Consider the following 12,360-nt stretch of genomic DNA (forward strand, 5'->3'; position numbering starts at 1 on the left):
GACATGACCGAAGTCATGTAGTTTTTTGGTAACCGATTACAGAATTAATGGAGCATATAAAATGAACCATAACAACAATAGGAGAACACTTTCCTATTGAGTAAAACGATCATAACTAGAAAATCTAGCTACGTCTACCACGGTTCCCACGACCCCGATTACCCCGTCCACGGCTTGTGGGTTGAAAATGCATCTCCCTAGCCTTTGTACTTGGTTTAACCGGCCTTTCTCGAAGGATTCTTTTCCCAAGTGGTGTCAAGTAATCCATTGACTCTGTTTCATCAGATTCCACTGTATCTTCTCCTTCCTCCTCCACATTAATCAAGGAGGCAAATTTGTTAGAACCTAAATCAGGTTCAAAGATACAAGCACCATCTCTGGCGCCTGTAAAGATTTTTTGAGAAGTTGAAGCGGTTGATATCTTTTGGGCAGGCTCCGGAGTTGGAGTCTCAACTGTGTCATTGATGCAGATAATTGAAGGAGAGTTACACATGTTCTCAAGTTCTGTGATTGACGCTAGTGAAAACACGTCAATTGTCGGGGAAGAAGATGAAACTACTGTTGTGTTAAGATCGACTACTGGTGAAAGTTCCTCAATCGCAGCAGAGTTGACAAAAGAATCCACTTGGCAGCGATTTAGCTCATCCTCATTAGCAGCAGTTTTGACCAGAGATCCACCTTGGCTTATGGTAGTATTCGTAGCTGAGACAACAACCTCATTAGAGATTGTATTGTTTTGCACTGAAAATACCTGAACCTTCGACGGATTAGTGGTAGGAGTTTCCATTAGAGAAGGAGCATCAACAATTGTAGGAGATGCCAAAACATCGACAACCACCGTTCCATGATCCTTAGCTGGAGTAATTTGTTGAGATATGGACAAACATCTCTTCGCCTTGTGACCAAGATGACCACATTTCTCACACTTGGAAGGAAGCCAAGTGTATTCAACATCGATCATGGAGTAGTTCCCTTGCTTATCCCATGCTGCGATTTTTTGAGGAAAAGGCTTATCAAGCTCAATCTCCACCAAGACTTTTGCTTCTCCTAGCATAGTAGGATCTAGCCATGGCTTGTGAGACAACATCGGTTCTCCTAAACCTGAAGCAATCCACTCTAATGCAAAGATAGAATATAGCTGAGCAGGAATGTTTTTAAGTGTTACCCACAGAGGAATGGAGGTGATTTCTGGAAGAGATAAAGATTCATTAGAATTCCATGCCGCTACAAACATTAAGCAGTCATCAACATGCCACAGACCACGCTCCAGAACCCATTTCCGTGTATTTTCATCCGGAATGTGGAAGATATAGGAAGAATCACTTATCTTCTTGACAAAGATGTAGCATTTTCTACCCCAAATCTTATTTAAAACCGCATGAACCAACCCACCAGATGGTACTAGACAGCGAGTGAACTGACCAACCACATACTCTTTCTGATTTTGCAACCCATTAAGAAGTACATGATTTGGAATTGTTACCTTCGGGGTACCATCTTCCATGTACTCTGGGATAGTCACTCGATGAAGGTTTCTTGACTTCGGATTCAAACGAGCAGTCCAAGGAAAGCGTTTTTTATCAGTTGGAATTGCTTTAGTAGGTGGCGGTATAGCATTGGTTGAAGTATTCCCCGCATTCTCATTACTATAGACCTGTTTTCCCACAGGCTTTGATGACAGAGCAGGCCAATTGACTGGTTCTGGAGGCACGTCGAACTGAGCAATTGATTTCCTAACCCAAGCTAATGGTTTGGCCCAGGCTCCAAGAGGAGCAGCAGGAGAACCAGTCAGCGGGTGTAAATCTGCAGGAGGTTGCAACGAAACATCTGAAGAGGCTTGGAGTGTCGGGGATTCTAGTTCATTCTGCTGGGTCGGGGATGAAGTAACGGCCATGTCGGTATCTAGAGTTGGAGAACTTTCGGAGTCGGGTCTGTCGATTTGAGTTTGCGCCTCCTTGGCAGTGTCGACGTCAATATCGCCGCCGCCAACATCCTCGTGTTCAGACTGAACCACAGTCTCGACCATGACGAAAGGGCTCAGTGGAAAAGAAAAAGGAGAGAACAGGAGAGGATCCCACCGGCTGTTACTCGATGAGTCACCGGAAGGTGAAGACGGAGACGGCTGAGCCGTCGAGTTTGGGATCGAGATTTTTGTTTTCGCTCTCTAGGTCGCCGAAAGAGGGGCGCGTCTTGTTTTTGCAAGCAAGAGAGGATTCACACACAAAGTCACAATAGTTCTTGTAGAAACAATTTTCTTATCTGCACGATCTCAAATCACCACTGGTTCAGTTGCGATTAAGGGAACTAACAAAAATATAGCAGAAAAAAACTAACAAGAACAGAACAAAAAGAAAAAGAAAAGGAAATTCAAACATGGGTAGATATGAGAATAATCATATGACCTAATAACAACAAAGATTATAAAACATGATCTTACCCTTTTCACGAGGAGGACTGTTATCGAAAAGTCCCAAGAACGTATCAATCTCCCATCGAACGAAACAACTCGGCCTCGAAACAATGCCTCCCTGGCTCCCAGAGCAATATGATCTATAATAAATCACGTTCTGTTGTAGACACCGGGTGCAGTTTTGAAGAGATAAGTCTCTACTGCATTGCACAAAACTGTAAAGGTTGGTGTTGGTAGACTCAACCGTTTGTGTTCCAGCAGCGTAGTACGAAACATGAACATCTTGTATTAAACCAATCATCAACGCCTCCCATGTCATGTCAAAGTCCGTCACGTTAGGTTGAATATCTCTTGTATTGTACTCATAGCGTAAAATTTGCATATCGAGCGATCCGTAAAACGAGCGGTTTGAGTAGCGTACAAGACACAGTGTATTGCTATGCATCCTCCAGTCTATAGCTTCTGTCTGAGTAGTACAATTCTGTACCAACCCATTAGAGGCCGCCATGATACAATCAGAACAAGATCGTGCATCAGTACCTGGGACACACATCCCTAAACCGTATACTCTGTTCGGATCTTGCCCTGTAGCCGACGTCGTATAGAAGCCATCATTAGCTGTGACGTTAGAAGGAAGGGTAGTGAGCATGACTCGTCGGTTTAAGTCGTAAGTACCATCGGGTGCGAAGAAGCCAGAGCTGTTACGGCAATTATCTGCGGAGACAGAGCTTATGAGTACACACAAGAAGGATACTAATAAGTTCACCATTTTGATTTTTTGTTCGTATAATATGTTTGAATGTCTTAAAATAAAGGCCTCGAGTCTTGAAAGATATAATTTTTCGGAAGCTGACTTTCAACTTTGTTTTCAATCTCTTTGTGGTCGACTCATTTGACAAATCGTCATTGAATTTTCTCAAGTGGACTGTTTATGAACAGTAGATTGTTCTGATGTCACCGTGACCTAAGCCCATTTCCATCGGTAGATTAGGTGAGCTTCTCTAAATTCTGTTTTCGGAACCGGTACTTAAAGATAAGTGTCAAATGTTTTGTTTTCATTTGCAAATATTTATTTAAAGTAATTAAATTAACATATATAAATTTAACACATTCAAATATTAATTTCTTTTTGTTAAGCACTCCAAATCACCATCCCCACTGATGGAGATGGTCTAAGTCTTACTATTTTTTGTTTGGTCAACGACCTTGACTTAACCCAATTCTTAAATTAGGATTAATTAATTTTGGTTACACAGTAATCGGTCCAGTTGAATTAAGTAGCCATCGTGGGGGTAATCTCACTCTTTCATGTAATCTCACTGTTTCATCAATACTGTAAAACCTCTCTAAATTAATTTTTGATAAATTAATAATCTTTATAATTTAATAAATTTTATCGGTTTCAATTTGAACCGATTCAAAATACAAATCGATAAAATAATAAAATAATATTTTTTTTAGAAAATTTTATATAAATACATGGTTCTATTAAAATTATAAATTAATAATTTATATGTATATATTTTATATAAGTAAGAACCTATTATATTGTTTGCTTTATATTTATAATAAAATTATCATTATATTTTCTTAACACTTAATATTATTTTGATGAGATTTAGTAATATTATATCTAAAACCACATATTATATACACCATATAATATAATAAATTTAACATAAATGTCAAATTTAAAAAAAAAATATTTTTCTTATCTTAAAATAAATATATCTTAAATAAGAAATTTTTGTAAATTATCTATAAATTAATAAAATTTTAATATCCCAACATTATTAATTTATAGAGTTCTGCTCTATTTGATTTCTAACCAAACCATATGATATACCGACAAGAACAGAGTTATACAAAACCTTTACAAAGAACATCAACATATAATAATTCATGTTCACTATATGACTTTATTAAAACCCCTTATGCATCAAGGAGTGTGGAGAAAACAAAGAATTTGATAAAACCTGGAACTTCACTTTGAGAGAGCAAGCGTTTAAGAACGTGAACCCTAGAATTGTTTGACAAAATCCATAAAAAGTGAAGAAAAAAATTCTGGTATTGCAGATGTAGGTTTTCACGGAGCTACATTTATGAACTTCTTTATTAATCTTACCGATAATTCCCAAACTGACTGATTCTTTATAAAACAACTTACTCAATTGTAGAGTACATTTCATAGTGGAATACAAGTTGCGGTGAAGTGGCTATGGAAGACATCAGGACAAGGTGAAAGAGAGTTAGAGAATGAAGTTGTTGTTGTGGCAAAGCTTCAGCATAGAAATTTGGTAAGGATGCTTGGTTTTTGTTTGGAAGGAGAAGAGAAGATCCTTGTCTATGAGTTGGTGTCCAACAAAAGCCTTGATTACTTCCTTTTTGGTTAGTTGAGTTCAACACCTAGCCTAAGATATCATTTTCAGATTCCATGCCATTTAAAATATATATACGATGCAAAACCAGCTGGACTAGAAAATATGGTACAAGATCATTAAAAGAATTGCTAGAGGCATTTTATATCTTCATAAAGATTCACGACTCACAATCATCCATGATTTCAAAGCTGGTAATCTCTTACGGGACGCTGATATGAATCTGAAAGTTGCAGACTCTGGAATGACGAGAATTGCTGGAGTGAACCAAACGAAAGACAATACGAAAATAATAGTAGGAACCTAGTAAACTTTTCTGTTTCATTTTATGCCTATGTAGACAGTAATAATATGTTTTTACTAATTTAACGTTTCAAGTATTGTGGCAGTGGTTACAATATGTCTCCATAGTATGTGATGTATGGTCAATTCGCCATGAAATCATATGTGTATAGTTTTGGTTTCTTAGTTCTTGAGACCATAAGTGGCAAAAAGAACAGCAGTCACTATGAAATGGATGGTAGTGGCGGCAAAACAGGTGCATGTACTCTCAGCCAAGTTACTTCACTAGGTTACATTATATACTCGGTTTGAAAGAATATGTATATATTAAACATTAGCCTGCCCATCAACGAGGACTAACACCCGTGATTGATACATCATTTACAGAACAAGCAACGGAGATGCTAGTGGACGGATCTGGCTGAAAGCTCTCAGCTAATGGGATATTCTCTGCTCTGACTCTGAAGAAAAATCCAGGAGGTTGGGGCACAGGCAGTGTAATTGAAGTATTAGTGAGCATCTGAAATATTGTGAACATGCTTGGACGATCTGTTGGATTTTCTTGAACGCATAATAACCCAATATGGACGCATCTGATGACTTCGTACTTATCATAGTAATCTCCTATGATCGGATCTACGAGTTCGAACAATGAATCATTGTTCCAAAGCCTCCATACCTGTTTATTCGTTTTCCAGGAAACTAGTGTTCAGAGCAATAATTATTACTATAAATGAAGTAGCAAACAGTGACATAGTGTGGAAATTTACTAACATATGTAACCAAGTTGCCTGTTGAACCATCTATCTCGTGGAAGCTACTATTCTTTTTTCCACCAATAATCTCCAGAATCAATACTCCAAAACTATACACATCTGACTTTGTTGAGAATTGCCCATTCGCTACATATTCGGGTGGCATGTAACGGCTGCAAAAATACATAGTATATAACTTTATGTTTTATCAGCAGCAATAGAAAATGCATATTATAACTAAAAGGACAAGTACTTACAATGTTCCAACTACTCTTCCTGTGTTATCTTCCGTTTGGTCCATTCTGAAATTCCTAGCCATACCAAAATCCGCAATTTTCGGGTTCATATCCACATCTAATAGAATATTGCTGGCTTTGAGATCACGGTGTATGATTGTCAGCCGCGAATCTTGATGAAGATACAAAATCCCTCGAGTAACCCCTCCGATGATCTTGTATCGTCTTGTCCAATCCAATTGGATCCTCTTTGTTGAGTCTGCACAGGTCTTATATATTAGGACTAAGATAAGATCAATTAAGAACTAAGGTTTCAGAGAATAAATACCCTATCATATTTTTTTTTCCTTACCACCAAAGAGGAAGTAGTTAAGACTCTTGTTGGGCAAAAACTCGTAGACTAATATCTTTTCTTCTCCTTGGACACAAAATCCAAGAAGCCTAACAAGATTTCTATGTTGGAGTTTAGCTACAAGAAGCACCTCGTTCTTGAATTCTCTTTCACCTTGTCCTGAAGTTTTAGATAGTCTCTTCACAGCAATCTCTGTTCCATTCGGAAAGGTTCCCTGCACGTCACATAATTTATCAGAATATATGTATTTGCGTTCTCATCAAGTTTCTAGCACAAACACTATACCTTGTAAACTTCACCAAATCCACCATGACCAAGCTTGTTTGTATTATGAAAATTACTTGTTGCGGCTTCGATAGCTTTAAAATCGAATTGAAGTGAACCTGAAGTTGAAATATCATCCCCAGCTGCAAAAAAAAAGAAAAGCATTTACACATAACTGGAGAGTTTCCAAGGGTCACTATATTTCTATATCAACTTCGTATCTCTTTACCATTATCTGGCGGTGCAGTATTGTAAGTCTTTGTTAATCTCTTTGCAGCAGAGAAATAACCGTCTGACAAGAACATAGAAAGAGTTAAAAACGTATTGAATCTACTTGTGTTTTGAAAATCTGTCTTTGTACAAAAACACAAGGAAACTCGCTTTCAGTTGTAAATGCTTTATACGATTTTCTCTTCCTCCAAATTCCAAATCCTAGAGCAAGCAATATGATAGGAACAATTACAATTGCCACAATAGTTCCCGTAGAAATACTTTTCTCATCTGCACGAACCCAAATCACAGAATAAGAACTAACACAGAAAAAAAAAGAACATAACATAACAGAGAAAAAAAACTTCAGACATGGTTAGATATGGGCTAAAACAATCATATGACCTGATAACAACAAAGATTATAAAACATGGTCTTACCCCTTTCAGGAGGAGGAATGTTCTCGGGAAGTCCCAAGAAGGCAAAAATCTCCCATCGAAGGAAACAGCTCGGTCTCGAAACAGTACCTCCTTGTCTCCCACGGCAACATGACCTATAATCAATCACATTTTGTTGTAGACACCGGGTGCAGTTTTGAGGAGATATGTCTCTACTGCATTGCATAAAACCGTAGATGTTGGTGTTGGAAGACTCAAGCGTTACTCTTCCAGCTGCGTAGTTCGTAGAAGAAACATCTTCTAACACCAACCATCAAAGCTTCCCATGTCATATCGAAGTCCGTCCCGTTAGGTTGATAATCTCTGGTATTGTAGTCATGTCGTATAATTTCCATATCGAGCGATCCGTAAAACGAGCGGTTTGAGTAGCGTACAAGACAAAGTGTATTTCTATACATCCTCCAGTCTATAGCTTCTGTCTGAGTAGTACAATTCTGTACCAACCCATTAGAGGCAGCCATGATACAATCAGAACAAGATCCTGCTTCAATACCTGGGACACACATCCCTAAACCGTATACTCTGTTGGGATCTTGTCCCGTCGACGTGGTATAGAAGCCATCATTAGCTGTGACGTTAGAAGGAAGGGTAGAGAGCATGACTCGGCGGTTTAAGTCGTAAGTACCATCGGGTGCGAAGAAACCAGATCTGTTAAGGCAAGTATTTGCGTAGGCAGTGCTTATGAGCACAAACCAGAAGGATACTAATAAGCTGATCATTTTGTTCTTTCCTATAATTGTGTTTGAATGTCTTAAAATGAAAACCTCGAGTCTTGAGAGATATAATTTTTTCAAGCTTGGATTTTCAACTTTATTTTCAATCTCTCCGTGGTCTACAAATTTGACAAATCGTCATTGAATTTTCCCAAGCGGACTTTTGGTGAACAGTCGATGGCTCTGATGTAACCTTGACCTAACTCTTATTGTATGTTTCGTCAAAGCATGGGAAGAGACATTCGCCTAGACTTCTCGGTGAAGAAGACTCGACTATTTTAATCTGTACACGTATACTTTAGGGTTTTACAACCACCAGATCGATTGCCCCTTCCCAAGTATTCGATATCTTGGGAGAGAAATTGCGGCCCTTTTTATTGCAAAATGGGGTCTTGTTTTACAACGGAGGCATTCACATCTACATAAGGATGCATACTTTTATTTTTTTCTCTTAGAATGAAATAAAAATAAAAATTGAGTAAAAATGCTTCAACTCTACTATTCCATTTCCCACTCCATAATGGAACGATGAACAAACAAAAAAATAGATTATTCCATTTATGGAATAAACTCTATTATGGAGTGAGATTTGAAGTTGGGTTAGAGAAATCTTTACTCTATTTTCACTTTTACTTTATTTTGGAAGGAAAAATAGAGTAGGATTCGAGATGCCCTAAAAAGAAAAAGAAAAAAAAGTATTAGAACTATTAAAAAGTTAATATGTACTTGGGAATATACAAACAATGATGGGAATGAATAAAAGGTTGTTACAACTGGAAGGTGCTCCATTTAGATGTCTTATTTAGATAGTCTATTTGGATGTTGTTCATTTGTATTTTGATGTGAGAATAAGCGATTTTATAGTTTTGAAGGAAAAGTATGATTTTATTGTTTTGACCGGAAAAAGTTATTTCATGGTTTTGATGAAAAAAATTAATTTTGCTATTTCAGTGGGGAAAAATATATTGTTTTGTTTTGGTAGGAACATATGATTTTGCTAATAGAAAAATACGATTTATAGCTTTGGAAGGAAAAACAATTTTACAGTTTTTGTACATGTACACTTTCGGGGTTATACAACCACCAGATCTATTGGGAGAGAAATTGCTTCCCTTTTTATAGCAAACTTCTGTCTTGTTTTACAAATGAGACATTTGAATTTTGTAAGGGAGATCGATTTTCTGTTTCAGTGCAATGATAAATGACTGATAAGATAGATGTTTGGCTGTGGATGATGGCAGTCTTGATACCTGACGTCACTAGGTTACAAAACAGGTGCATGGATTCTCAGCCAAGTTACTTCACTAGGTTTCATTATTAATACTCGTTTATGAAAGAATGTATATATCTATATATATTAAACAATAGGCTGGCTTTCAACGAGGACTAACACACGTGATCGTTGCATCATTTACAGAACAAGCAATGGACATGCTAGTGGACGGACCTGGCTGAGAGCTCTCAGCTAATGGGATATTCTCTGCTCTGACTCTGAAGAAAAATCCAGGAGGTTGGGGCGCAGGCAGTGTAATTGAGGTATTAGTGAGCATCTGAAATATTGTGAACATGCTTGGACGATCTGTTGGATTTTCTTGAACACATAATAACCCAATATGAACGCATCTGATGACTTCATATTTATCATAGTTATCTCCTATGACCGGATCTACAAGTTCCAACAATGAATCATTGTTCCAAAGCCTCCATACCTGTTTATTCATTTTCCAAGAAACTAGTGTTCAGAGCAACAATAATCATTACTATAAATGAAGTAGCAAATTCTGAGATAGTGTGGAAATTTACTAACATATGTCACAAGGTTGCCTGTTGAACCATCTATCTCGTGGAAGCTACTATTCTTTTTGCCACCAATAATCTCCAGAATCAATACTCCAAAACTATACACATCTGACTTCGTTGAGAACTGCCCATTCGCTACATATTCGGGCGGCATGTAACCGCTGCAAAATACATGTCACATAACTTTCTGTTTTATCAACAACAATAAAGAGAGACAGATAATAATTAAAACGGCAAATACTTACAATGTCCCAACTACTCTTCCTGTGTTATCTTCCGTTTGGTCCATTCTGAAATTCCTAGCCATACCAAAATCCGCAATTTTCGGGTTCATATCTGCATCTAATAAAATATTGCTGGCTTTTAGATCACGGTGTATGATTGTCAGCCGCGAATCTTGATGAAGATACAAAATCCCTCGAGTGATCCCTCCAATGATCTTGTATCGTCTTGTCCAATCCAATTGGCTCCTCTTTGTTGAGTCTACACATGCCTCATTGACCCATTAGACTATGATGAGATTAGGAATTAAGGTTTCAGAGAATAATAAGCCTATCATTTGTTCTTATTTTACTTACCACCAAATAGGAAGTAGTTAAGACTCTTGTTGGGCAAAAACTCGTAGACTAATATCCTTTCCTCTCCTTGGACACAAAACCCAAGAAGCCTAACAAGATTTCTATGTTGAAGTTTAGCTACAAGAAGCACCTCGTTCTTGAATTCTCTTTCACCTTGTCCTGAAGTTTTAGATAGTCTCTTCACAGCAATCTCTGTTCCATTCGGAAACGTTCCCTGCACGTCTCATAATTTATCAGAGTATATTTTTTTTACTTTCTCGTCAAGTTTCTAGCACAAACACTATACCTTGTAAACTTCACCAAATCCACCATGACCAAGCTTGTTAATGTTGTGAAAATTACTTGTTGCAGCTTCGATAGCTTTAAGATCGAATTGAAGTGAACCTGAAGTTGAAATATCATCCCCAGCTGCATAACGAATTTAACATAGTATTACATCACTGGAGAGTTTCCTAGGGTCATTACATTTCTATATCAAATTCGTATCTCTTTACCGTTATCTTGCAGTTCAGTATCATAAGTCTTCTTTAATCTCTTTGCAGCAGAGAAATAACCGTCTGAGAAGAACATATAAATATTAAAGAAACTACTTATGTTTGGATCTGTCTCTGTACCAAAAAAATATGCGGACACTCACTTGCAGTTGTAAATGCTTTATGCGATTTTCTCCTCTTCCAAATAGCAAATCCTAGAGCAAGCAACAAGATAGGAATAATGACAATTGCCACAATAGTTCCTGTAGAAACACCTTTGCCATCTGCACGAACCCACATCACCATTGATTGGGATTAAGGGAAACTAACATGAGTAGAGCAGAATAAAAATTAAAAACCAACAAGAACAGAACAGAAAAAAAAACTTCAAACATGTTTTGTTTAACCTAGGAACAACAAAGATTATGATACATGATCTTACCTTTCTCAAGAGGAGACATATTATCGAGAAGTGCCAAGAACGGATAAACCTCCCACCGAATGAAACAGCTCGGCCTAGAAAAAATGCCTCCTTGTGTCCCGCGGCAACAAGACCTATACTCAATCACGTTCTCTTGAAGACAACGAGTGCAGTTTTCAAGAGATATGTCTCTACTGCACTGCACAACACCGTAAACGTGGGAGATAGACGACTCAAGCTTCTGCGTTCTGGCTGCGTAGTACAAAGAGGAAGCTTGATCTATCAAACCAATCATCAAAGCCTCCCATGTAATCTCTAGATCCGTCATGTTAGCCTGAAAATCTCTAGTATAATTATCACTCCGTATAATTTCCATATCGAGCGATCCGTAAAACGAGCGGTTTGAGTAGTGCACAAGACAAAGTGTAGTTCCATACATCCTCCAGTCTATAGCATCTATATGGTTGGTACAGTTCTTTACCAACCCATTAGACGCAGCCATGATACAATCAGAACAAGATCGTGCTTCAGTACCTGGGAAACACATCCCTAGACCGTACACTCTGTTGGGATCTTGTCCCATCGACGTGGTATAGAAGTCATCATTAGCTGTGACGTTAGAAGGAAGGGAAGAGAGCATGGCTTGTCGGTTTAAATCGTAAGCACCATTCGATGCGAAGAAACCAGATCTGTTAAAGCAAGTATTTGCGTAGACAGAGCTTATGAGCACAAACCAGAAGGATACTAATAAGTTGATCATTTTGTTTTTATTTTTCAATATAACTGTGTGTTTGAATGTCTTAAATTAAAAACCTCGAGTCTTGAATGATATAATTTTTCAGGCATGGATTTTCAACTTTGATTTCAATCTCTTTGTGCTGTACAAAACTGAAAGATCGTCATTGAATTTTCTCAAGTTGACTTTGATGACAGTTGATGGCTCTGTTGTCACCCTGACCAAGTCTTATTGCTTGTTTCATAAATTTTGATTAATTAGTTTTAGTTACACAGTAACCGGTCTTGTTGAATT

At 37.7% G+C, this 12,360-nt stretch overlaps 1 protein-coding gene, 1 long non-coding RNA gene and 1 pseudogene across 2 annotated transcripts; 1 reads left to right on the forward strand and 2 right to left on the reverse strand.

Moving 5' to 3' along the window:
• Positions 1–5,244: 5,244 nt before the first annotated feature.
• On the forward strand, positions 5,245–5,662 carry LOC117133013. The gene is made up of 2 exons (XR_004456827.1): positions 5,245–5,326; positions 5,458–5,662. It is a non-coding gene; the product is annotated as an uncharacterized LOC117133013 (long non-coding RNA).
• Positions 5,317–8,106, reverse strand: LOC103860917 (annotated as a pseudogene).
• Positions 8,107–9,340: 1,234 nt separating this feature from the next.
• On the reverse strand, positions 9,341–12,150 carry LOC103860909 (cysteine-rich receptor-like protein kinase 24). Its single transcript, XM_033288007.1, has 8 exons — positions 11,352–12,150; positions 11,074–11,193; positions 10,931–10,993; positions 10,723–10,844; positions 10,437–10,650; positions 10,104–10,341; positions 9,866–10,019; positions 9,341–9,767 (listed from the first exon to the last, which is right to left on the reverse strand). The coding sequence occupies exons 1-8, from the start codon at positions 12,088–12,090 to the stop codon at positions 9,435–9,437; spliced, it is 1,983 nt and encodes a 660-aa protein (XP_033143898.1). The 5' UTR covers positions 12,091–12,150; the 3' UTR covers positions 9,341–9,434.
• Positions 12,151–12,360: the final 210 nt, after the last annotated feature.

The sequence above is a fragment of the Brassica rapa genome, chromosome A01 (assembly GCF_000309985.2).
Source record: "Brassica rapa cultivar Chiifu-401-42 chromosome A01, CAAS_Brap_v3.01, whole genome shotgun sequence".
Lineage (NCBI taxonomy): Eukaryota > Viridiplantae > Streptophyta > Magnoliopsida > Brassicales > Brassicaceae > Brassica > Brassica rapa.

Excerpts from the sequence above, each read along its gene's own strand:
- LOC103860909 (XM_033288007.1), bottom strand. The coding sequence starts at position 12,090 with ATGATCAACTTATTAGTATCCTTCTGGTTTGTGCTCATAAGCTCTGTC. Across the intron at positions 11,194-11,351 it reads TATGTCTCCTCTTGAGAAAG|ATGGCAAAGGTGTTTCTACA; the intron begins GTAAGATCATGT and ends GGGTTCGTGCAG. Across the intron at positions 10,342-10,436 it reads TAACTACTTCCTATTTGGTG|ACTCAACAAAGAGGAGCCAA; the intron begins GTAAGTAAAATA and ends AGGCATGTGTAG.